Raw genomic sequence first — 27,652 nt, forward strand, 5'->3', positions numbered from 1 at the left:
GCTCCGAACATCACGGGGCTAATGCCGCCTACGGGCTGCCAGGGAAAGTGATCGTAAGCGTGAGGAGCCAAAAATTAGGGCATTTCTCGGACTACATTACCTTGAGCGTTGGTCGGGACGGCGGCGTCATCCCGACAAGGTGCGGAGAAGAGAAATTACCAGCTTTGGTCATGCCGATGCCGCTGTCGATGATGGAAAGCATCTTGTTCGCCTTGTCAGGCACGAGGTGGATGAAGAGCTCCGGCTGGGCGTCCAGCTTGCTCTTGTCAGTGAGACCCTCGAACTATATCTTATCGAGTGCCTGCAGTCACACGATTTGCTTCAGCAACGACAACACGGGAAAAAAAGGGGAGCAGCAACATGGAAAGCAGCGATGTCTCACATCCGAGGCGTTGCTAATCAGCTCGCGCAGGAAGATCTCCTTGTTGGAGTAGAAGGTGTTGATGATGAGACTCAGCAACTGGTTGATCTCCGCCTGGAACGCGAAGGTCTCCGTCTCCCCCATCTGCACGTCCGCCATCACCTCGATCGAAAGAAACTGGTTTCAGGACCATTATGCTGCGATTTTGCTGCGAAATACGATTTATGCTGCGATTTTGCTTAGGACCGAAGCAGGTGGTTTTGATCCTAATCGGGAGAGGAAGGGGCGTCGATCCAGGAAGGGGAAGAGATCCAGGAAGGGGAAGAGGGAGATGAGGCTGAGAGAGATGGTCGGAGGTTTAGGTTTAGGTTTAGGTTTAGGGTGAGAGAAGGGGCGCGATATTGGCTCGATCGAAAGAAACTGGTTTCAGGACCATTATGCTGCGATTTTGCTGCGAGAAATGATTTATGCTGCGATTTTGCTTAGGACCGAAGCAGTTGGTTTTGATCCTAATCGGGAGAGGAAGGGGCGTCGATCTAGGAAGGGGAAGAGATCCAGGAAGGGGAAGAGGGAGATGAGGCTTAGAGAGATGGTCGGAGGTTTAGGTTTAGGTTTAGGTTTAGGGTGAGAGAAGGGGCGCGATATTGGTTTAGGTTTGGAGGGAACTTTGTGAAGTGTTGTAAATTTTGGTTGGTGGAAAAATTAAATTATTTTTTTTTATTCATTAACACCGGGTTTTAAAAACCGCTGTTAAAACCGGTGTCTATTAACAAAAAAAAAGGCGCTCATAGACATCAGCTAAAAAACCGATGTCTATGAGCAAAAATCTGCGCTCATAGACACTGGTTTTTAAAAAAACTGGTGTAAAATACTCAAAGACATCGATTTTTGCTTAAAACTGTTGTTGTTTCACCGATGTCTATGAGGGTTTTTCTTGTAGTGTTAAAACAAATAAGCTATTTTTCTAAAATGAAGCAGTTCACTTCTTAAAGCAGTCATATTAATCTTTAGATTCTAAACATGTTTTTCCTATGAAAACACTAACAAGGGTTGCATCGGCCAAGTAAAACTGTAGGAGTTCATAAAAAATGAAACTTTGTAAACTCGTGGCAACGAAAGTCTGAAACTGCATGAAAACAACTAACAAGCAGCTAATCGGAGAAAGAGGAATAAACTTCAAAGTACCATAGGTGAAAAGGATTGAAGAGATTCTGGCAATTCGAGGGGTCATCTCAGCGGTGGCGGCGAAGGAGGCAAAGAGATGCTTCGATCTGTCGAGGTCAATCACCTCAGCTCAGGGATCTACCGCTTGATGAAGGTGTGATCAAAGAAATTAGAATCGTGCGAAGAAGAGATTAGGGCAATGCGAAGGGTCACCTCAGTGCTAGGGGCGAAGGAGGCAAAGAGATGAAGAGAAGGATTGATCAGGTGGGTTTGATTTGCTTGAGTCGATTGCCTCATCTTCAGATAGATCTGTGATCGATTTGCTATTTGACAAAGGAGGCAAATGGATAATGACAACACGACGAGGAAATTGTAGTTACGGTCCCAACTTGCCCCCAGGGCTTAGCGCAAACGGATCTGATGTAGAGAAGATAGATTCTTCTGTGGCACCAACTGATACCGAATTGGAAGGTAGGAGTCTGTTAACATTCTTCTGGAGATCAGAGATTACAGTATCAGGAAATACCCCCAACCATACCAACCTAGGCTACTACTAGTCTGGTGAAGGATATAGTTATATACTCTTATTAGTTCGGTCAGTAGAGAACCGACTTACTCTATTTCATAGAGATTCTGACCCTTGGGATACTTATACTTGGTTAGATACTCTGAGAGACACCTTTGAGTACATAACTTGTACAGACATAAAAAGGGCTGAGTTAGATATACACCATTATGGGCTCGACCAATCTAAAGAGGATCGATGCATCCTATTCCATGGGAACTTTGACCATAGACTATATGTACCTGGTTCGATAACCTAGAAGATACATTCAGATAGATGACCCTGACTAATGTGGAAAAGTGTTGAGCTAACTACTTAACACTTAAAAGGTTTAGCATTTAATTGTCAAAAAACACCGAAGATTCTTCGAGAAACAAGGCCTCATTTGGTGATTATTTTGAGGCATTTTGAGAGAGAGTACTTATCATCTCCCGCGGTAGCATAATGGTATATAAGGCGATGGTCGGTTGACTCGCCTAACATTGTTCTATGGGAGATCCTGACTCATGGACTGATCAGATATAATTAGATATCTTCGATGATACCTAAAGATATACGAGCCGTAATTATGTTGAGAACATGGTGTTAGTTGATTAATACCTATGAAGTTCCACCATCATCGAGTGGAAATACCAGATGATGATTCTCACGGAGTGGAGCATTAATCGATAGTTATTTCGACCAACTATCTAGTGATACTGCTCCTCTACCCATGTGTACATTGCTAGACACTAGAGGTTACTGAATCTCAAGTGGAGCAATCGTATTATGATGGGTTACAACACAATGGTTAGACGACTCAACGATCATTATCTCCACAAATAACTCATGGCCTTGACTACATGATCATTTACCCAAGGTCTTGAAGTCTATCATTCAGATCAGAGTGTTCGATCTTTTATTGACAATTATTGGAGGACATTTTACATGCATGATTATGAGAGTTCTTGAGATACCCCTTATTGGATAGACTCTTAGTCAGGAGGTTGAGTGACCTTTGGACTTTGTGTTGTCATTTCTTTATTGTGGATATTTGAGTATCTGAAGGATGAGATTTGACATACTCTTTAGATATTTTTGGATGGGAATAGTAGAGTTTTTATACTCATATCTTTTGGATTGACCATATCTCTACCATTTGGAGAGTTGTAGATTATCAATCAAGAAGTCAAGGGATATCCCTTAGACTTCAATAGTCATACATTATAGGCAGGATAGTGATATATTTCTACATCTTGATAGTGCACCATAATGAGAATTGGTCACTCGGAAGTTACCAGGTTTGATTGATGTTGAGGATGGTTTGAGATTGATGGATATTGTGAGATTAAATGTTGAGATATGTGGTTTCTGATGATCTATTAGTAGATATTTGTCTTGATGATCTATTATTTAGTTTTATCATTAATGATGACATAGGGAGTGTCATGTGTGATATTTGTGGATTTGGTGATTTGTAGTTGGTAATCAGATCTTAAACCCGTTACTAGTGATCTTATGGTGGTGTGTGCCTATTGTGCAGACATTATGAGTCCTTGATATTATCATTTAAGCTTATAGTGCCCTAGCTCTTTTCATGGACTCGATGAATCTGGTGTTCCTAGAGAATATGAATCAGTTGTAATTGTCTTCACTGACAATATTGGGATATATTCCTGATCCGATATAGGTCACGAATACTATCTTCGCATAGTTCTAGAGATGTTTCAACAAGAATATATCTATGCAAAGTTTAGTAGTGCACATTTTTCTTGTCTTCTGTGGGATTTCTGGGACATATTGTCTCTAGTAGAGGTATATCAGTGGACTCGTAGAAAAAATAGAGGTTGTTACAAGTCGAGAATAGCCGAAGACAGTATAGAGAGTTTGTAGTTCTCTGGATTAGCTGGATATTACTGAGGACTTGTTGAGGGTTTCTCTTGCATTGTTATGTCGTTGACTAGACTGTCTAGTAAAGGAATGAAATTTTCCTGGATAGAGGCTTGTGAGACCAGTTTTAGGAGCTGAAACGAAAAGCTGATAATTGCACCCGTCTTTGTTTTACCTTCTCATGTAGACAGATTTATACTCTTCGCGGAAGTATCATACCAGGGGTTAGGTGCAATTCTGAAGCAGCACGGTCAAGTAGTCCCATATTCTTCTCGACAGTTGAAAGATCATGAGAAAAATTATCCAACTCATGATTTTAAAGTTAGTAGCGATCATTTTCACGTTGAAAATGTGGAGACATCATTTATACATGATTCATTATTTCTATGGGAGGTTATGCATTTCTTGAGTCTCATTATATCTAAGAGGAGTTACTCCATGAAACACATTGGTCTAGATTTGGGATACATTTGAGCAGTACCTGAATGTATAGAGACTTGGAGGGTTCCTAGTAGTGGAACGACATGAGGAAGGCATTGCAGATTTTGTAGCTCGATGTCTAGTACATCAGCAAGGGGAGGCTAAACTTTAGAGACTAGCAGGATTGTTCCAGTAGATTCGGATACTGGAATGGAAATGAGAGCTTGTTACAATTGACTTTGTTGTGGGATTATCCAGGATACGGAGAGGATATGATGTGATTTGGATAATCGCTGATTGATTGACTAATTTACTCCTTTTCAATTGATCCGTGGGATGAATTTTTTGGATGGTATAGCAGGGTATACTATAGAAAGATTACCAGACCTCATGTTATATCTCTAAGTATTGTATCGGATGGAGATCCATGATTTAAATTATGATTCTGGCAGATTTCAGACCATAAGTATAGAGCTATGTTTAGTGTAGATTTTCACCCTCAAACCGATGGATAGTCTGAGCACACTATTTAGATATTAGGGGATCTGCTGATAGTGTGTGTTATAGATTTTGGGGTAGTAAACTTTACCCACGGTTGGCTAGGTAGTAGTGTGAGAGTAACGGCAGTAAGGTAAGCTCATAACCCACAAAATCATCCCTTATGGTTGGAGATTTATTCATAATACTTGGATATAATGGTATATGAGTATGTTGCTTGGTTATTACCCTTGGAAGAGGATCCCTAAGTTGAGCAGTAAATTTGGGGACCAAATTTTTATTAGTGGGGGAGAATGTAAGATATGACAAATTAAATAAAATATTTTATTGGAGAAATAACCTTATGGGATTTTTGAAAATTTTTAGGAATTTTCTGGAATTTAAACGGGGGTTGTATGATACGTTTTTAGGGATGGATCTATTGGGCTAGGATAAAGTCTGTATGGAATATCCTTAAAGTGGGAGTTGATTGAGAAAATAACCTAGGCCCTTAATTAAAAAGACCTAAGTTATAAACTTCCCATTTCTATTCATCCCGCATTCATACCTTACTCATCGTCGCCGCCTCTACCCCTTCCGCAAAGGCCTGACTGACGACGTCGCAGCCATCACTGTCGCTAGGGGACGACGCCGCCAGCTTTCCCATCGCATTGCTGTCCTGATCCCCCCTTTCACGCATCTCTGCCGAATCCATCACTGCAAGCCTCATTGAGTCGTGCTCTAGCTCCCAATCCACATTGCTGCCCAACACCATCACCTCCTTCACGTGAGGCAAGATTGACGATGTCATAGTAGTTGTCGTTGCAAGGGTTGAGCTGCCGGTCTCCCCTTGATTTTGAAGCATAGCCGCCCCATCTCTAGTGCGCTAGAATCTCCACCATTATCCACTATCCATATGCACCATCACACTATCATCGCCTCTTCTCTAGTCCAGCCACCACGGCCAGACACGGCTAGCCCGTGGCCATCACACCTGGACGGGACTAGCACAACCAACTTATAGTCGGCCAGCCTTGCGACTACTATGGTCGACCCTATGATTCTCATGACTACCCATGACGCCACTTTCCTTGCCTTGTTGGCTATCGCTTCGTCAAATGTCGCCAACCCACAGCCACCAGTTGCATCCCATAGCACTGCCAATGAAGAAGAAAAAGATGAAGAGGGGTGGATTAATCAAGGTATAAGATTGATTGCAAGTTAATTAGTTGTAATCAATTTCATGTTTAGGTTGTGGTAATCTAGCTAATTGTTCAGTTGGTTAAAAAAGAAATGTAGTATTTTATCTATTTTATGGGTGGGATTATGGTGTTACCTAATCAGATTAGGATTAGATTTTTCTACTTGATGTATGGTAGAACCTAGTTATGATATGTATCTTATATTGTAGGGTTTTGATTCTGATTTGAAGCGAACTCTGGGGTGTGGAGATATTCCGACACGATCTACAATAAAGGTGGGTACTTCTTGCCTTGTTTATTTAATCCTTGATCTTAGTGGATGATTATTTATTATCATATTTTGATCATGTCATAGTTACTTGTTTGCTTTAAATCCATTATTCATTGTTCTTGATCTTAACCTCTTATGGCTTGCGCTTATATGTTTGGATCTATCTTGATATCTATACAATCCCTATTTCTATGCATGTACTGGTTGAGCATTACCACTGAGCAGGTTAGTGGAGGATTATGTAGTTGCTATGCTTTTATCAATAGATGACTATATTGGTGCACTTACATTGGTTCATAAGTAATTTATCTGAGGTTGTATTCTTTTGATCTCCTTATATATGATATCATGCATTATCTTCTTGTATCTGCTGAGTATGTTATACTCACTACCCTTTACTTTTCCTTTTATTTTCAAATTAGCACATAGATATGTCATGTTGCTTAGAGATCTTGTCTGTCGATCCCACATCACATTAGAAGATGGTCTTTATTTTGCTCTTGTTTTTGTACATATTTTCCTTATGGTATTGACATTGTATTGGTGTTTAGCCGTGTGGCTACTTTATCATTTTGGTATTCGGTTGTATTTAAGCTATGCCGGCACGCATTATATCTTTTTGGTTTATGAGTTTTCCTTTCGTTTTCCGTTATATTTTTAGTATAGCCGTGTGAGCTGTTTATTATACAACTGCGTAGTTGTGATTATTTTATTCCATCCGAGTGGGTTGTGTATATAATTACGTGGTTGTGTATGTTCTAGTAATGTGGATTGTGTTATCAACTTTGCTACCCCCTTGGAACAAAATTATATTAATCTTGATCCTTCAAAAGGAAGCTAAGTGAGCAACCCATATGAAAGTCCAAAAGGCAAGTTCAAATTACAAATATAAATATTGTTTTCTCTAAGTCTTGAGGTGTGATATTAAACAGAGATATACAATTCATATGTGCTAAAGTGAGAAAGCAGTATCGTAAATATGCAACAATGTAAACCTAAAATTGGATTGATGAAATTTAAAGTTTGCTATCTTTCTCTCTTTTTTAATTTTTATGATTCTTCTATTTTTATAAATTTTTTATTTCATGATCTTTTATTTATTTTTTTAAGATTTTACATTTTTAATTTTTAAGATTGTTAAATATTTTTTATATTTAATTATTTATTTTTTATATTTTGGGTCCGACAAGCTTTTGCCCATCTTGGGCACCTCATGATGAAAAGCTCCATGTTGCCATGCATACAATTTGTTTACTATCATAATATTATGTCTTGTTATTATATTTTTATTATTTCAATAGATTAAAATTTAATGCATGTTAATGAAAAGAGTACATTGTGCTAGATATATATAAAAAATTGTTATGTTGGACCTAAAACAAGGTCAAAAGTTTTGCATAATTGATTAATTAATATTTTTTTTTGGCATGTGAACAACCATGATTGTTCTCTAACTAAAATCAATAACCAACATAGTGTTTCTACGAGATGGGAGAGAAAATACCTCAATTGTCTCCATAGATAGATTACTTCAGAGATGAAGTATGATAGCATTAATGAGTTGAACTTGTTGAATTTGATTAAACGATTAGCAGTCTCATATCTTTCTAGACCGTTCCTTGAGAATATCATGCAATATCAAGTACTATTTTTTTCCGGTGTGATGTAATTCAATTAAGTTTGAAATGAGTTTTTATCTATACATATTGTACTTCCAAATGCTTGCAAACCTGATATTATATTTATGTGATAGAAAATTCTTAGCAAATTTCTTGAAACACATTCCATAATTTCACAAAATAAGAAGCTAATAAGATCAACTCCTCCCTCGCAAATGAGAGAGAGTAGTTCTTTCTTCTCTCTAGGATTCCTAGAGAGACGATGGTTGGAAATTGGTTAGAGGACTTTGGGTTGTATTACCAGTGGTCGTGTAAGCCTTTTTCACCTCCCATCGACGATAAGGAACCTTGTCACGACTATCAGATTCCTTTCTCTGGAGTTGGTCTTTTCCGGTGAAGGTAGCGATCGAAGTTGGAGGAAAAGTTGTTGGGAAGTATGTGAAGGTGCAGGTTGGTTTCCCTTCCCATCTCCCTCGCATACCCTCTCCTCGGTGCTTCTTCTTTCCCTCTTTTAGTTGGCTCCTTTCCCCATCTGTTTTGGCTTGGTTTGTTTCTTGGTTTCTTAGCTGTTGCGTTTCTGATTCACCGATACAAACAAGCTATTGTGGTTCCATTTTCAAGATTTTTTGGCTATCGCCGAAGCTTTTCTTGGCCTAAGAGCAAGGCGAAGCTAAAGGGGAAGGTATACCAAATTTGGTAGGTGTTTATAGCATCTTACGGAAGGAGATAGATAGGCTGTTCTTTTCAATTTTGGCACATTGTTCAAATCTTGTTTCCATTATTTTCTGCACTGAAATGGTAAGACGGAAGGTTTTAGCCCGACATCAAAATCAATTAACATCCCAATCTTCTACTGCTGATCAAGAACTACCAACTAAAAATGCTATTAATCATCCACCGCTAGCTGGCAAGTCTGCTACTGTCCCTACTGATATGGATGCCAACAAGGTTGTTGAGATGGCACAGATTGCTGAGGTGGTTGGTTGTATGCAACCTGAGAGCTAATGAAACGGTTGCTGAGGTTGCTATAGCACAGCAAGACTAGACTGTGTGGAACTTGTTGGATGGGTTGAGGATGTGATCTCGGCACCGGGTTGGACTAATCTATTCGAAGATAATGGGAAAACAAGCATGGTTACCCCTCTATACCAGTTCAAATGATTAGGACAAATGATTCAAATCGAGACTAATAATATTGATACCGTGGAGCGTTCGATGGGTTATTTCTTTGTTTGGTGGGATATTTCATGAAGAGATGTGGAGTAGAACTCATTGTGAATCGTTAGGGTATTCCTAATAGTTTTTTCATTCATAAGAGTGAATGAGTTGTTTACAAATTTGACAAAGCTGAATATAAGGATCATATTCTGCTTGGAGGGTGGGTCATACTTTATTTTTGGTATTCTACTACTTTTGAAGCAAATGCTGAGTTATTTTCTCTTTGATGAAGATGGTCGTTATATTCCATCTTGGGTTCAAATTCATGGTCTTCCTTCGGATTGTTGGACTCTGAGGGTACTTAGTTTGATCAGTTCAGAAATCGACAAGCCCTTGTATATGGACAAGCTTACGCTAACTCGAGAGTGGCTCACATATGCTCTACTTCTTATAAATATTGATGTCCAAGCGGAAAGGGTACTTGAGGTGCCAATTGCTTTACCTACGGGAGCACAAGTTGAATTAAAGGTCACCTATGAAGTTATACTGGATTTTTGTAAAACTTGCAATCAGATTGGCCACAAGCAAAGGGAATGTAGGAAATAAACTGCCATTAAGGTTGCACGTGCTGGAAAGAGGCATGGACGTTCCGAATTGGTTTGGTGACAATTTCGATCAAGGCAACGACGGAAGACTAGAACACCAAGTAGGTTGGCTAATATGAATGATGCAACCAACATAGTGGCAGCTGCATGTGGAAGGAACATGGCCTTGGTGGTAATTGAGAATCCAAAGTCGATTGCCTTTGTAGAATACCGAAAAAAAAAAATGACGAATATTAATAAGGGAATTTTTCAGAATTTTTGGACATTTTTCGGAGCTCGTACGGACGAGTTCACGGGGATAAAAACGGGGGCCCGAGAAAACCTGTTTGGGCTACCCATTTAAGAGAGGAAAAGATTTATTTATTTATCTCTTTTTCCTTTTCTTATTTATTATATTATTTTCTTTTATTTCCTCTCATTCTCGCCGTTCTCTCTTTTCTCCCCGACGCCGCCCGAGCCTTCTCCTTCTCTCTGCCCTAACCGCCGGCCGGCGGTTTCTCTCTTCCGAGCGCCGGCCGCCTCCTCCTTGCCGGCCACCCCATGCCCTTGCTGAGTTTCCTTCTGCCGTTTCTCCTCTCCCTGCCCTAATCGGCGCCGCAACAGCCGCCGCTGAGGCCTTTATCCCTCTGCTGCCGAAGCCCTAGCCGCCGGTGACTCTGCCACCGCCGATCTCCGGCCTGTGCCCTAGACTCAGCCCCGACGCCACTGCCGACACATCCCCTCACCTCTTGCCGCCGGCCACAGACCGAGCAGTGCAGACCATCACTGGAGACTGCTTGTTTCCGTGCCCTAACACTGCCTTGCTGCCCTCTTTTGTGCTCTGGATCAGCAATCGGTCACTGCAGCCTCCCTTGTGCGCTGTTTGGTTGATCGCACCCTAGCTCCTTGCCCTAAATCTATCGAGCCCTAATTTGTTCTTCACTGTCGTGCCCTAGGTTTTCCCCTTTCTGGTGAGTGAGGTAAGCAGCTTACCTTTGTTGTTTCTTTGTATTTGATCACTGGTTGGATGAAGAAATAACTCACAGATGCGGTTGATTGATATCTAGGTTTGGTGTCAACGGGATTAAGCTGTTGTTGGAGCTGAGGAATCTGATCATTATTTGTACACTTAGGTGAGCATGTTTAGTGAATTTGGTTGGGTTCCTATGGAGGATGTTCCATGCTGTATAATTTTGTATAGGGTATTAGGTTATATCTGGGTTAGATTTAATTTTGGGGTAGGCAATTGGTTATGTTAATTAGGGTTTTCCCTAATTTAGTCTTGTGGATTTTATTTAGCTATTTAAATTCTTATGAATTTTAGCTAAATAAAAATATATATATTGATTGGTACAGGACATTGATTCGAGACGGTGTCTCGACGAGGGATCAATTTTGGATTTGGACTTTTCGATTGGAGGCGGGTACTTTTGACTTTTTGTCTTTGATATGCTTAGTAATGAAATTAACATGTTGCATTAATTGTGTTTCTTATCTGTTTCGGTTAATCACTACCCAAATCTTGGTACGTGCTTGATTGATTGATTGATTTGCATCTCATGTATATTTTACCTGTTTATACATGCTTATAGGGGGTAGTGATATACCATGCTTACCATGTTCAAGACCTAGGTTTTTATACCTTCTGTGTACCTTTGATTCGATATGATTCGTTGACCTAGGGTGCACTTTTCTATATATATGGATTAGGTCAGGATGTTTATATGGTTATTGCCATGCATCATTTGCATGATTGCATGCTGTGCGATAGTCCGCTCCATTATTGTTGAGCACATCGCCAGTTACATTGATCTGCACACACCACCACTCATGGGTTAGTGGTCGATTCAGGCAGAGTGTGTTGCAGCAGGGACTCTGTTAGGCACCGTTGGTCCGCTCATGGGTAGTGTGACACAACGTGTTATCCGGCAGGGATTCCTCCCCGTCTTTGAGTACCGGGAGATGAGAGCATTGCGCTCCCCCATTTATGATTTGGGGTAGAAGGATAGGTGTACTCCGACAGCATCCCGTCCACTCGGTCACTCATCAGGAGTAGTGACGACAGAGTGCACGGTTGTCACAGCCCTACCCATTCGGCCTCACTTTTGTATGAGATGATCGTCAGGGGTGACCAGGACGCATCATTGGCATCATATGCATGATGCATTTATTGCTTGTGTTTGTGGTTGCTGCATTTATATGCTGCATATTGTTTGGATACCTATGTTTGACATGCATACAGGATCCCTATACCACTCGGACTGTTTGACCTTATACTCAGGACCTGGTTAGTACAGTATTCTCCTGTTTACTTCAGATGCATTTTTATCTTTCTTATCAGGAGACTGTACGCATGATTAGTGCTAGGTGTTGTTTCTTTACTTTGCATATCAATTGTACCTGCTGAGTGTTGGACTCACCCCGCCTCCATTGTTGTTATTTTCAGGTTGATGCTGTCAGGAGGGAGTTCCAGTCGCTGGTCCCCACAGCACGTAGTGCTACTCCTCTGCTGGTTTTTGAGTTGTTGTTTTATTTTAGCTTTTCGCTATCAGACTTTGTTTTAGTTTTGTTTTGGACTTTACATATGGATATTGTATGGAATCTTTCCGTTTGATGGACTTTTGGTATGATTTGGATTTATTCTACTACATGCCTGCCTGGACGGCAGAAGAGGTGAGTTCGTCGGATTTGAGCTTTACGAGTGTAGTGGAGTAGGGTTGATTTCGAGTCAGGGTATAATCTATCTGTTTACTTATATAAACTGCGTGGTGATGCTTTATTTTGTTGTTATTATTCCAGCCGCCTGTGGCTGAGGTATATGTGAGATGTAGAAAAGTTTCAGATTGTCCACCGTACAGGGGAGATGCTGTCAAAATTTTCTCGGACAGGGACTCCTCTGGGCGTGACATCGATCACTGGATCGTTTGACGTATTTTGGATTGATTGTTATCTGATACCAATTTATTTGGTATCAGAGCGGGTTATGATACCTGATTTTGGTGTTTTGGAGATTTATCGAATACCTGTTGTTGGTATTCTGGATATTTGGGTTAGCCAGGTTTGCGAGTCAAACTGGGCATTATCGGATTTTCGATATGGTTATGTTTCGGATTTCCGTTTCGGATTTATTTGGATTTCCGGCGATATGTACGTTCGGAATTTTGAGGTCAAATTGGGGACTGGACAGTGACGGAACATCTCCAGACAACAAATAGGTATGTTGTTAGTTTATGATTTTTATACTTGTAGTAATATCTGTAATTTAATTTAACAGATATGAGGCGATCCACACGTATTCTGTGAGGCGTGGTGTTGGGCGACCACGTGGGAGGACCGGATATGCCGGAGATGCCCACTGAGCCTGTCGATCGGGACGGACTCAGGATGCAGCGGGAGCATCGGGCTCTCAAATCCCGATAGCTCCTGTGGAGATACCTATTTTGGCCACAAGCGGTATCACGCCTACCTTTCTGATACCATCGTGGGTATCATTGTGTGCACCCGACATACGCTCCACACCTACAGGCGTATTCGGCCACCACCACTTGGATCTCGGTGTATCCTATACCCACCTGTACCCCGATGCCTATAGTAGCATTCGCTCCACATCCTACCTTTTCCTACTGTACCTCCAGATTGCCACCACTTTTGTTCCCAGGCGGTACCACGCTTATGCTCCGTATATACAAGGACCGGAGTTCCTCCTCGGTTTATTCCGCGATACCACCGTAGTATCGGCTCCGAGTGTTTCCATTCCTCGACACACTCATCGATAATGTCTGACGAGCTAGGATTCCAGACCGGTGAGTCGATGAAGACTCGTTTCACTCTTTTCCAGGAGATCTCGATCCAGTATGGCTCTGTCATGGATAGAGACTATGGAGCGGACTTTCTTCTATATGGCTTGCTCCGAGTGGGAGAAAGCGTGGTCGCTACCATTTACGGATGAAGCTAATGCCAGTGGGTTACTCGTTCTATTATTGGTGAGCGCAACGTCACATGGACCAGGTTCAGAGAGGCTTTTGAGAGCCGTTTCTTTCCACTGTCCTATCAGATGTCTCGCCGACAGGATTTTATGAGTCTGAGACAGAATAACCGCTCAGTGACCGAGTATAATACAGAATTCCTCCGGTTGGCTCAGTTTTGTCCAGAGTTAGTTGCGGAGGACAGAACTCGCATGATGCAGTTTATACAGGGATTGGATGGTTATCTGCATGTACAGCTTGCCGGATTAGGGATTTCATCTTACTCTGATGCATTGAATCGAGCTTTGATGATAGAGTTAGCTCGGCAGACAGCATATCCGGACAGGAAAAAGAAGCATACGGGTCAGACATCAGGGCATGTCCAGCAGACACAGGCGACAGGACAGCCTCAGAGTAGTCACAGACGGTCAGGTCAGGGTACTTCTGGGGCGTCTCGTAGGCCTCAGAAATCAGGGCGGTCTTCTTCAGGACGTTCCCGGTTTTCTCAGCAGAACCGGCAACCACCTTCCGGTGATACTCATTGTTTCAGATGTGGGTCCAGAGATCACCTCACCTCAGCTTGCTCTCTGGGACAGCCAGTTTGCTTTTATTGCAAACTGCCTGGACACCAGAGCCGAGAGTGTCAGCTGAAGGCTCAGCACACAGTTGCAGGAGGGTCAGGTCAGAGGGGACAGTCTAGTCAGTCAGGGGCATATCGAGGAGGGCAGAAAGCCCAATCTTCACAGCGTCAGCAGGGAGCAGCTCCCTCCGCAGCAGCATTTGGCATGCTTGGACAGGAGTACTCCGCTGCTAGCACCCCGAGTTTTGCTCCGTGACCTTATTATCCGACTGCGATGACTCGATTCCGGCCGGTGCATATCGATCACCATCCTCTCGGTCTTATCGCACATAGTCAGCGGCATGGCGAGCTTACCTTGACCAGCTGGCAAAGACCACCTCCTCCTCCGTAGAGGTCGTGTTCATGCTATTACGGAGAGGATGCTCGGTGGGCCGGATCCGTTTTCCGCAGACGATTTCCATTTATGCATTCTGCTGATATTTTGATTGATCTTGGTAGTTCGCACTCTTTTATATCCGTACCTTTATGCGGAGATTGGTAGATTACCCTCTGTTAGGTTCTGACGATTGTTGTCTCCCTCACCGTCGGTGATACTTTAGAGCGTCACCCGGAGATCGAGGTTTCCGTTAGACTTTGGCAACATGATACTTACGGTAGATCTTCTAGTATTGGAGATGGTTGAGTTTGATGTCATTCTTGGCATGGATTGGCGTTGTATCATGCTACCTTTGATTGCCAGACGAGGGTGGTCACCTTCGGCCTCCGAACCAACCCTCGTGGGTTTCAGCATCGAGGCGGCATCTCAATTATTTCGTGATTCAGGGCAAAAGCTCCTCACTACATGGTTTTGTTGTCGTTGATCGATCGAGGACGAGTAGTTCGCACTCTCAGGGTTCTGTAGTCCGGAGTACCGGATGTATTTCGGAGGAGCTGCGGGTTTGCCTCCCGAAGGCAAGTGGAGTTTGCTATTGAGTGATTCCGGGCCGACATCGAAAGCTCCGTATCGTATGGCACCAAAAGAGTTGAACGAGCTGAAGGTTCAACTCCAGGAGCTTTTAGACAGAGGATTCATTCGCCCTAGTGTTTCACCATGGGGTTCTCCAGTTCTATTTGTCAAGAAGAAAGACGGCACCATGAGGTTATGTATTGACTACAGGCAGCTGAATTCAGTGACCGTCAGAAATAAAATATCCATTACCACGGATTGAGGATTTGTTTGATCAGCTCAGAGGTACTTCAGTGTATTCTAAGATTGATCTGCGATCCGGATATCATCAGTTGAGAGTCAGAGATTCTGATATCTAGAAGACAGCTTTTCGTACCAGATACGGTCATTATGAGTTTTTGGTAATGTCATTTGGGCTTACCAATGCTCCAGCGGTGTTTATGGACTTGATGAACCGCATCTTTCTGGAGTATCTGGATCAGTTTGTTATTGTTTTCATTGATGACATATTGGTCTACTCTCGTTCCGAGGAGGAGCATGCACAGCATCTTCGCATAGTCTTGGAGACTCTTAGACGGCATCAGCTGTACGCGAAGTTCAGCAAGTGTGCATTCTGGCTATCTTCAGTCGGTTTTCTGGGACACGTGGTTTCTAGCAGAGGTATTTCAGTTGATCCTCAGAAGATCGAGGCTGTCACCGGTTGGGAGCAGCCGAAATCAGTTCAGGAGATCCGCAGTTTTCTGGGATTGGCCGGATATTACCGACGTTTTGTCGAGGGTTTCTCGCGTATTGCTATGCCGCTGACACGTCTTACCAGGAAAGGCGTGAAGTTCATATGGTCCGAGGATTGCGAGACCAGCTTTCAGGAGCTGAAGCGGAGATTAGTGTCGGCTCCAGTTTTGGTTTTACCTTCTGGAGAGGATGGATTTGTACTTTACACCGACGCGTCTCTACAGGGTTTGGGCGCTGTTCTGATGCAGCACGGCAGAGTAGTCTCTTATGCTTCTCGTCAGCTGAAGGAGCATGAGAAGAACTACCCAGTTCATGACTTGGAGTTAGCTGCCATCATCTTTGCTCTGAAGCTTTGGCGTCATCATTTATACGGTATCACATTTGAGATTCTCACTGATCATAAGAGTCTCAAATATATTTTCACTCAAAAGGAGCTTAATCTCCGACAGAGGAGATGGATGGAGTTCCTGAAGGACTACGATTGTACCATTAGCTACCACCCGGGAAAGCTAATGTGGTTGCAGATGCACTCAGCAGGAAGTCCAGAGGGACTTTGGCTTGCCACCGGACTTCAGTCACGGACTTGATTCAGAGTTTCTCGGAGTTAGATCTTGAGGAGCAGGGACCGACAGAGCAGGGTATTCTGGTTACCATGGTTGCTCAATCGTCGATCAGGACTAGGATCCGAGAGGCCCAGGCTGGTGATCAGCATTTGCAGTTCATTAGCAGTCAGATAGCTTCCGGGCAGCAGACCGAGTTCACACGAGACGAGGAGGGTGTTATATACTTCCGAGGCAGATTATGCGTACCTCAGTCTCATCCGGTCTTACAGGAGCTACTTCAGGAGGCACACCGTTCTCGATTTGCGATCCATCCAGGCGGGACCCGTATGTATCGAGACTTGAGGCGTTCCTACTGGTGGAACGGCATAAAGAAAGACATCGCGGATTTCGTAGCTAGGTGTCTTGTTTGTCAGCAGGTGAAGGCTGAGCACCAGAGACCTGCAGGATTACTTCAGCGGATTCCTATTCCTGAGTGGAAGTGGGATCACATTACCATGGACTTTGTGGTAGGGTTGCCGAGGACACGACGAGGCCATGACGCGATTTGGGTAATCGTTGATCGATTAACCAAATCCGCGCACTTTTTAGCGATTCGGAGGACTGATCCCCTGGATCGATTGGCAGATCTGTATTGTCGGGAGATCATCAGACTACATGGTGTTCTGTTGAGTATCATTTCGGATAGAGATCCACGGTTCACGTCTCGTTTCTGGCAGAGTCTGCAGCAGGCCTTGGGCACACAGCTCCGTTTCAGTACAGCTTTCCATCCACAGACAGATGGACAGTCAGAGCGGACCATTCAGACTTTAGAGGACCTGCTGAGGTCATGTGTTATGGATTTCGGAGGCAGTTGGGAGGACCATCTGCCGTTGGTAGAGTTTGCCTACAACAATAGCTTTCATTCGGCTATCCAGATGGCACCGTTTGAGGCGTTGTATGGTAGACCTTGTCGGACACCCGTCCTTTGGGATGAGGTTGGAGAGGCTCAGTTGTTGGGACCTCATAGGGTTCAGCAGGATGCAGAGTTGGTCCGTACTATCAGACGGAGGATGTCAGAGGCGCAGGATCGTCAGAAGAGTTATGCTGATCGGAGACGCAGACCACTAGAGTTCTCTGTTGGCGACCATGTATTTCTACGAGTGTCACCCATGAAAGGGGTGAAGAGATTTGGCCTCAGAGGTAAGCTAGCTCCGCGGTACATTGGTCCTTTCGAGATCTTGGAGAGGATCGGAGCGGTAGCTTACCGATTGGCACTACCACCGTCTCTGTCAGGCGTTCACGATGTATTTCACGTATCGATGCTGAGGAGATACGTGACCGACCCGACACATGTGCTGGCAGATATCCCAGTTCCAGTTCAGCCTGACATTACCTATGAGGAGGTTCCGGTACGGATACTCGACCGGAAAGAGCGTCAGTTGCGGAACAAGACTATCCGGCTGGTTAAAGTCGGATGGCAGCATCATTCAGACGAGGAAGCTACTTGGGAGCTTGAGGATACGATCCGAGCTCGATACCCCCATCTTTTCACTTGAGGTATGTGAGTTTGTTTACCGTTCAGCATTTATTATTATTATATGTTGTTAGTAGTTGTTGATGGTAGATAACGAAATTTGGGGACCAAATTTTTATTAGTGGGGGAGAATGTAGAATACTGAAAAAAAAATGATGAATATTAATAAGGGGATTTTCCGAAATTTTTGGACATTTTTCGAGAATTTTTCGGAGCTCGTACGGATGAGTTCACGGGGATAAAAACGGGGGCCCGAGAAAACCTGTTTGGGCTACCCATTTAAGAGAGGAAAAGATTTATTTATTTATCTCTTTTTCCTTTTCTTATTTATTATCTTATTTTCTTTTATTTCCTCTCATTCTCGCCGTTCTCTCTTTTCTCCCCGACGTCGCCCGAGCCTTCTCCTTCTCTCTGCCCTAACCGCCGGCCGGCGGTTTCTCTCTTCCGAGCGCCGGCCGCCTCCTCCTTGCCGGCCACCCCATGCCCTTGCTGAGTTTCCTTCTGCCGTTTCTCCTCTCCCTGCCCTAATCGGCGCCGCAACAGCCGCCGCTGAGGCCTTAATCCCTCTGCTGCCGAAGCCCTAGCCGCCGGTGACTCTGCCACCGCCGATCTCCGGCCTGTGCCCTAGACTCAGCCCCGACGCCACTGCCGGTACCGGTTTCTCAGCGTCGGCCGCCGTCGCCGTGCCCTAGCACCGCCGCCGATACATCCCCTCACCTCTTGCCGCCAGCCACAGACCTAGCAGTGCCGACCATCACTGGAGACTACTTGTTTCCGTGCCCTAACACTGCCTTGCTGCCCTCTTTTGTGCTCTGGATCAGCAATCGGTCACTGCAGCCTCCCTTGTGCGCTGTTTGGTTGATCGCAGCCTAGCTCCTTGCCCTAAATCTGCCGAGCCCTAATTTGTTCTTCACTGTCGTGCCCTAGGTTTTCCCCTTTCTGGTGAGTGAGGTAAGCAGCTTACCTTTGTTGTTTCTTTGTATTTGATCACTGGTTGGATGCAGAAATAACTCACAGATGCGGTTGATTGATATCTAGGTTTGGTGTCAACGGGATTAAGCTGTTGTTGGAGCTGAGGAATCTAATCATTATTCGTACACTTAGGTGAGCATGTTTAGTGAATTTGGTTGGGTTCCTATGGAGGATGTTCCATGCTGTATAATTTTGTATAGGGTATTAGGTTATATCTGGGTTAGATTTAATTTTGGGGTAGGCAATTGGTTATGTTAATTAGGGTTTTCCCTAATTTAGTCTTGTGGATTTTATTTAGCTATTTAAATTCTTATGAATTTTAGCCAAATAAAAATATATATTGATTGATACAGGACATTGACGTTCGGATCGATTGATTGGACTTTCGATTGGAGGCGGGTACTTTTGACTTTTTGTCTTTGATATGCTTAGTAATGAAATTAACATGTTGCATTAATTGTGTTTCTTATCTGTTTCGGTTAATCACTACCCAAATCTTGGTACGTGCTTGATTGATTGATTGATTTGCATCTCATGTATATTTTACCTGTTTATACATGCTTATAGGGGGTAGTGATAAACCATGCTTCACCATGTTCAGGACCTAGGCTTTTATACCTTCTGTGTACCTTTGATTCGATATGATTCGTTGACCTAGGGTGCACTTTTCTATATATATGGATTAGGTCAGGATGTTTATATGGTTATTGCCATGCATCATTTGCATGATTGCATGCTGTGCGATAGTCCGCTCCATTATTGTTGAGCACATCGCCAGTTACATTGATCTGCACACACCACCACTCATGGGTTAGTGGTCGATTCAGGCAGAGTGTGTTGCAGCAGGGACTCTGTTTGGCACCGTTGGTCCGCTCATGGGTAGTGTGACACAACGTGTTATCCGGCAAGGATTCCTCCCCGTCTTTGAGTACCGGGAGATGAGAGCATTGCGCTCCCCCATTTATGATTTGGGGTAGGAGGATAGGTGTACTCCGACAGCATCCCGTCCACTCGGTCACTCATCAGGAGTAGTGACGATAGAGTGCACGGTTGTCACAGCCCTACCCACTCGGCCTCACTTTTGTATGAGATGATCGACTGGCGTCAGGGGTGACCAGGACGCATCATTGGCATCATATGCATGATGCATTTATTGCTTGTGTTTGTGGTTGCTGCATTTATATGCTGCATATTGTTTGGATACCTATGTTTGACATGCATACAGGATTCCTATACCACTCGGACTGTTTGACCTTATACTCAGGACCTGGTTAGTACAGCATTCTCCTGTTTACTTCAGATGCATTTTTATCTTTCTTATCAGGAGACTGTACACATGATTAGTGCTAGGTGTTGTTTCTTTACTTTGCATTTCAATTGTACCTGCTGAGTGTTGGACTCACCCCGCCTCCATTGTTGATATTTTCAGGTTGATGCTGTCAGGAGGGAGTTCCAGTCGCTGGTCCCCACAGCACGTAGTGCTACTCCTCTGCTGGTTTTTGAGTTGTTGTTTTATTTTAGCTTTTCGCTATCAGACTTTGTTTTAGTTTTGTTTTGGACTTTACATATGGATATTGTATGGAATCTTTCCGTTTGATGGACTTTTGGTATGATTTGGATTTATTCTACTACATGCCTGCCTGGACGGCAGAAGAGGTGAGTTCGTCGGATTTGAGCTTTACGAGTGTAGTGGAGTAGGGTTGATTTCGAGTCAGGGTATAATCTATCTGTTTACTTATATAAACTGCGTGGTGATGCTTTATTTTGTTGTTATTATTCCAGCCGCCTGTGGCTGAGGTATATGTGAGATGTAGAAAAGTTTCAGATTGTCCACCGTACAGGGGAGATGCTGCCGAAATTTTCTCGGACAGGGACTCCTCTGGGGCGTGACAGCCTTAGTACCTACACAAGATGTGTCATGCCCGAGAGTATATTTGCCCCCTAAATCGAATGGTACCCCCTAATGACAACATAGGAAATAATCGATATTAAATCAATTCAAGCCAACACAAACACCAATGCGATATGAAATTAATAAACTCATAAAAATTGATGTATATGTGTATGCATGTACATATAATCATACTAAACTACACAAAGATAATAGTTATAATATTATAACAAAACCTCAACAATTCGATGAGGGAAAGAAAACAATAAACTGTAATAGTTGAACAGAAAATAAATCAACTCCAAAAGAAGGATCCAACTCGAGTGGAACTGGCAACTAAGACCTCTGAGCGACATAATACGTCCTCTATCTATTAACGTAAAAGTTAAAGGAAAAGCAAAGGGTAGTGAGTACAACAACTCAATGAGTATAAGAAGATAGTGCATAAGCAATAAAGCGTAAGGAGATCAATGGAAATATAGTCTTCGATAAAAATGATTACTACTAACGTAAGAGATTCAATATAATCAACTGCTAACCAAAAGCACAACCTATAACATAACACCCACTAACCTGCTCAACCAGGTATAACCAATCAATCGGGAGTATATATAGTACCTCCAAATCTGTACAAAGAAACACATGACTGACATATAGAAAACATATAACAAACACTGACTGTAGGAGAAACACTCTACTATGGATGGTCTCATGGGTAGTCAGGGTAAGCAAATAGTCACTATCTGTGGATGAACTTGCTACCACGTACAATCTCGTGGGTACGCATGATATATATGTAGCTATCTAGCTATGAACTACACATGAACTCTCTACCACGAATGTCTCGTTGACAGTCGTATGTATCATGATTGCTAGGGGTGTAAATGAACCAAGCTGCTCATGAGCTATTCGAATCTCGATTCGATAAAAGCTTGTTTAATAAGGCTCATTAAGATAAACAAACCAAGCTCAAGATTCACAATACTTGACTCGTTAGCTCATGAACATGTTCATTAGTAAGCTCATGAATCAACTTTTAAATAAAAAATAATAATTTTGATATTAAATTTATAGATTTTAGACTCTACTTATGAAAAATATAGACAAATATATTAAATTTATTTATTAGAATAAAATTATAAATTTTAATAAGAATATTATAATTTTCTAGTTTTTAATGAATATTTAAATTTATAATTTATATTTATTAGTCTCGTTTAAGCTCGATAAAAATACGAATAAGCTCGTGAGCCATGAATATATTCGTTAAATAAAATTCGAACTCAGCTCAATTATAAACAAGCCAAACTCAAACATTCAAGAGTTCGGCTCGGCTCGGCTCGGCTCGGCTTGACTCGATTACACCCCTAATGATCGCTAACGACTCTCTGAACCATGAATGCGAGATAATGGTCAACAGAATATACCAACAGTCGTTGATGACTCTCTCAACCACGAATGGAAGATAATGGTCATCAAGATATTGTTGGGGTTACAAAGTTGCAAGCATAATCCCACATTAAAAACACATGAGAAAGATCATGAGTTTATAAAAGAAAGATATCTTCATTAAAATGAGACATTTTGGATATTGCCCAAAAATAAAATCATGAGGGCTTAGGCCCAAAGTGGACAATATCATACCATTATGGAGATATCTTAATTCTTTTGATCTCAACAATTGATATCAGAGCCCAAGTCATGTGAGTAGAATATTGACCTCAAATAAAAGAAGTGGAGGCTCCCATGTCTAGATCAAGAGGACCAGATACCAGACAAGAAGTTCTAGTTGTAGATAAGTAAGGAAATCCTAGTAGATCGATTGGACCGGGGGTTAGGAAGTCCTAGTAGATGTGTTGGACCAAGGGAGGCTATGTAAGGAAGTCCTAGTAGGTTGGTTAGACTAAGGGGCGAGAAGAACTGTTGGGTCGAGAATCAGACGTCAAATAAATGGGCTTACCACTTGAGGGGGACCCTGTGGTCTTTCATTTAAAGGGGAATTGTTGGGGTTGCAAAGTGACAAACATAGTCTCACATTGAAAACATATGGGAAAAATTATGGATTTATAAGCGAAAGATATCCTCATTGGAAATAGGTCTTTTCAGTAGAGTCCAAAAATAAAACCATGAGGGTTTATGTCAGAAGTAGACAATATCATACTATTTAATATCCTACACTATGATATGGTAATATTATACATATATAATAAGATCAAGCATAAAGAATAATGAGATTACATAGATATAAAATGGATCATCTCTAATGTCAAGCAACATAAATATCAAGCTCAAATAACAATATGAATAGATTCAAGGTAATAAAACTACCAATCAAATTATAACTCATGTACTAAGATCAAAGATCTAAGAAGATAAGAAAGAATTATCCATCTTATTGTAGATCGTCCTAACCATTTTTAAGTCCAAGGTCTACGTCAAGATTGAATCCTACAAGTAGAGGATAATAAGTAAATTAAGTACTAGAATAACCCTAGTAGTCGTAAATAATTTACGTATAATAATCATTTGTTTCTTCCCCTATAGTTTAGCAATCATCTTTATAGCTTAATCGGGTTGTAGCAAATTCTTAATTGGTTGTTCAAGGATCTATCAATTAACCAAACTTATAAACCAGTTTCTTAATCTAGTAAATCAATTAATCAACTAATAATTTATTAGTTAATCAAGTACTTGTCTAATTAATCATTATTTAATTAATATGAACTAACACGTTAATTAACATATTAACAATCATTCATCAACTATTTAATTAGTTACTCAACTAATTATATCATATTATTAATTAATCACTTAATAATTAAACAGGTTATTCTAATTCAACTCATTTAATTACCGAATCAAACAAACCTTAATTAATTAATCCAAATTTGATTGTCGTTACCTTTATTAATCAGCAATAATTCCTTAACTTAGGTTAATCAATGTGATACTTAATCTTAAATTAACCGTTACTCAATTAATTCATAATTGTATTAATTAATTCAAATTAACAATTAATTAATAACTTGTTGATCAATAAACACATTAAACTAGTGTTACCTACGTACTGTTCGGCCTCCTCCCCATCTACGACAACTCACGGTGGAGGCTCACGGTGGCCCAGCGATCGGCGATGGCTCAAGGCGGTAAGCGGCCAGCCGTGGCATAGGTTGGTGACACGAGGTGAGGGTCGATGGTTAGCCACAACAATGCCGGTGCATGACGCTGGCAGTAGCAGCCTGCTTCTGTTGTGAACTTGATCAAGGATCCTAATTGGGGGTTCGTTGGCAGCAACGGGACACAAGTTTGTGTCCTGTGACGATGGAGTTTGTGAGGGCAAGAATGTAATGCCTTCCCAATGGTGGCGCTTGGGTCTGGGGTAAAACACATGATGGCGATCAACAAAATCATAAGGGGTGGTTGCGATGAGGCAGGAGACACGACAGTGACATCGTCACACGGCGGCAGTGCACGACGACATTGGGCGACGGCATGGATCGGGAGATAGCACAGGTAGAGACGGCTGAAACTCCTTTCTCTCACGTCGGTCTTCCGCGTCCAATCCAACCCCGTCTACCTGAACTGGTGTAGAAATTAAGAGAAGGAAAAAACTAACCATCTTATTGGATCTTAAAATTGATACAAAGTATAAGGTCTTATATAGTTATGTTAAGAAACCCTAAACTCTATAAAAAAGGAAAAAGTCCAAATTTCCCTAAAAGCTATAAACAAATAAATATATAATCTAATATCTCCCATAAACTCACGATGCTACAGCTAGAAGCATTGAGAGTTTGTCAGATAAGAAATGAAAACGTGAAGCGGAATGTGCCTTAGTAAATATATCAGCAATCTGTAACTTTGAAGGAACGAAAGGTAATGTGATGGTGTCAATCTGAAGATGGTGGCGAGTAATGTGACAATCAATTTCAATATATTTTGTCCGCTCATGAAAAACTGAATTTCATGTAATTTGAATAACACTCTGATTATCACAATGTGATGGAGTAGTTTGATGAAGAGAGACACCCATATCCGCATGCAACAACGCAACCAAACTATCTCACAAGTAGTTGAGGTCATGGCATGACACTCAGCTTCTGTGGAAGATCTAGAAATAACATCTTACTTTTTACTCTTCCAAGAAATGAGAGAATCACCAAAAAAAATGTAGAAACCAATGGTAGATTTGTGATATGTAGGATCACTAGACCAATCTGCATTAGAGTATGCATGGAGCTCAAGAGATGAAGTAGAAGGAAATAAAAGGCTTTGAAATTGAGTGTCCCAAAGATACCTGAGAATACGAAGAACAGCAACCCAAAAACTGTAGTAGGTGCAGCAATAAATTGACTAACCATATGAACAACATACGCAATATCTGGACGAGTCACGGTAAGATAAACCAAGCTTCTAACAATAGTTCTGTACAAACTAGGATCTAGCAATGGTGAGCCATCAGATGGAGAATAACGAGCATTAGTCTCAATAAGAGTATCAACAACTCTATTATCAGTAAGACGAGCATAATCAAACAGATCAGATATATACTTTAACTGAGATAAAAGATAACCTTTCAGGGAATAAGCAACCTCAATGCCCAAAAAGTAGCGTAGTATACCCAAGTCTTTCATAGCAAAATAATGAGCCAACTCATACTTCAAGGAAGCAATTCCATCAGAAACATCACCAGTAATAATCATGTCATCAACATATAATGATAAAAGAATACGACCTACACTCGTACATCTGACAAACAATGCTGAATCATAATTACTGGGATGAAAACCAAACGAAGTAATCACTGTAGAGAACTTCTCAAACCAAGCACGAGGTGCTTGTTTGAGACCATAAAGTGCTTTACGAAGTCTGCAAACTTCACCAGATTTGTGTGAAATACCAGGAGGAGGTATCATATAAACTTCTTTATGAAGATCACCATTTAGAAATGCATTCTTGACATCCATTTGAGATATTCTCCATCGACAAATAGAAGCAACAACAATCAGATACAAACAGTTGTCATTTTTACAATAGGAGCAAATGTTTCTTCATAATTCATGTCATACTCCTAAAAATAACCTTTAGCAACAAGACAAGATTTGTATCCACTACAACAAAATCGCTCATAGACATCAGTGGAACAACAACGGTTTTAGGCTAAAACCGATGTCTTTGAGTATTTTACACCGGTTTTTCTAAAAACCGGTGTCTATGAGCGCAGATTTTAGCTCATAGACATCGGTTTTTTAGGCGATGTCTATGAGCGCCCTTTTTTTCGTTAATAGACATCGATTTTAACATCGGTTTTTAAAATCCGATGTTAATGAACCCAAATAAAATATTTTAATTTTCCCCACAAGCCAAAATCTGCCTAAGTGTTTTCCCTCCAAACCTAAATCTTTATCCCGCCCCTTCCTCCGCGCGACCATCTCTCTCGCGATAACCTAAACCGAAACCTAAACCTCCGACCATCCGACCATCTCTCTCAGCCTAAACCTAAACCTAAACCTAAACCTCCTACCATCTCTCTCAACCTCATCTCCCTCTTCCCCTTCCTAGATCGATGCCCCTTCCTCTCCCGATCAGGATCAAGACACGATGCCCTTCCTCCGACCATCTCCTCCAACTCCTCCCTTTAGGTGAGAAGAGGAAGCCTTCTTCGTATTTTAGTATGTTTTTTTTCCACTACACTTGTTTTTATATTCCGCAGTCAAAGAGTTAGCTCTCCTTCTTGCCTTCCCAAATCCGTCGGGTTTCTCCTTCTCGATCGCCATGTCCTCCTCCCTCCTCCTCCTCCTTTCTCTCTTCTTCCCTTCCTCCCTCCCGGCATCCTCCCCGACACCGTCAAGTCTTTCTCTGTCGCTTCCAACTGCTACTTCGTCATCGATCTCTACGGAGAGTGCTACGTCGACTTTGAGTACGTCGTCTACTACGCCCCGCGCGTGTCTGGCTTCCTCGGCTACGACTCCGTCTCCAACCTCAAGGGTGTCCAGATCCGGAGCTATCTCATCTGGTACGACATCAGCTACATCAAGGTCGACCTCCCCTACTCCGATTTCGTCTACATCCAGTTCGGCTAGGTCACTCGCAAGCTCGGCATTGACCAGTTCCAGCACATACACTCTTACAGAGGGAATCTCTCTCTGTTTCAGCGCGCCAAGAAGGTTGTCCGTTTAGTGTTCGAGGTAATGCCACTGTGTAGTTTCTGCGTTTACAATCGATTTACTTTAGTCCATGAGTTAGAGAGACTTTCCAAGTAGCAAATTCTGGAGTCGAACCATAACAACATTGTTCTGTGAATCTCCATACAGTTACTTCATGGAAACATGATTTTATTGCTCAGCAGACCTTTAACGCCGCTTGGTGGAACTAAGCAACATCGCCCTACATGCTTTGATAATATTTTCCGGCCATATTTATTCAACCTTCGAGGAACTCAACTATATCGTTCGGAAGAATCTACTGCATCTTGAGATAAATCCGATCACCATAAATATGAAGATTTATGATTTGCATATTCCCACGTGGCCTTAAGATATAACTTGTCTTGCTCTTTTACAGCCGGAAATAAGTGTCCCTGCTGGTAGTGTTTCATTTACGGATTCTCATCCAGAAAGACATGACAGGATATGTCATCATTGGAAAAGTGCAATAGAATGCCAGATCAAGCTATCCTATGTGACCCCAGGTCAAGGTATCTGGAATACATGTTGCATTATCCTTTGATCATTCTCAACTATCACATAAGTTGATGATGAATGATGTTATCATGGACAATGAACAGCTAAAGGTACTTA

At 42.0% G+C, this 27,652-nt stretch overlaps 1 protein-coding gene across 1 annotated transcript; it reads left to right on the forward strand.

Moving 5' to 3' along the window:
• The first annotated feature begins 24,173 nt into the window (after nucleotides 1–24,173).
• LOC122001335 lies at nucleotides 24,174–26,935 on the forward strand. The gene is made up of 2 exons (XM_042556039.1): nucleotides 24,174–24,196; nucleotides 26,566–26,935. Exons 1-2 carry the CDS (start codon nucleotides 24,174–24,176, stop codon nucleotides 26,933–26,935), a joined length of 393 nt encoding a protein of 130 aa, XP_042411973.1.
• The last annotated feature ends 717 nt before the right edge of the window (nucleotides 26,936–27,652 follow it).

This window comes from Zingiber officinale, chromosome 1A, assembly GCF_018446385.1.
Source record: "Zingiber officinale cultivar Zhangliang chromosome 1A, Zo_v1.1, whole genome shotgun sequence".
NCBI classification, from domain to species: domain Eukaryota; kingdom Viridiplantae; phylum Streptophyta; class Magnoliopsida; order Zingiberales; family Zingiberaceae; genus Zingiber; species Zingiber officinale.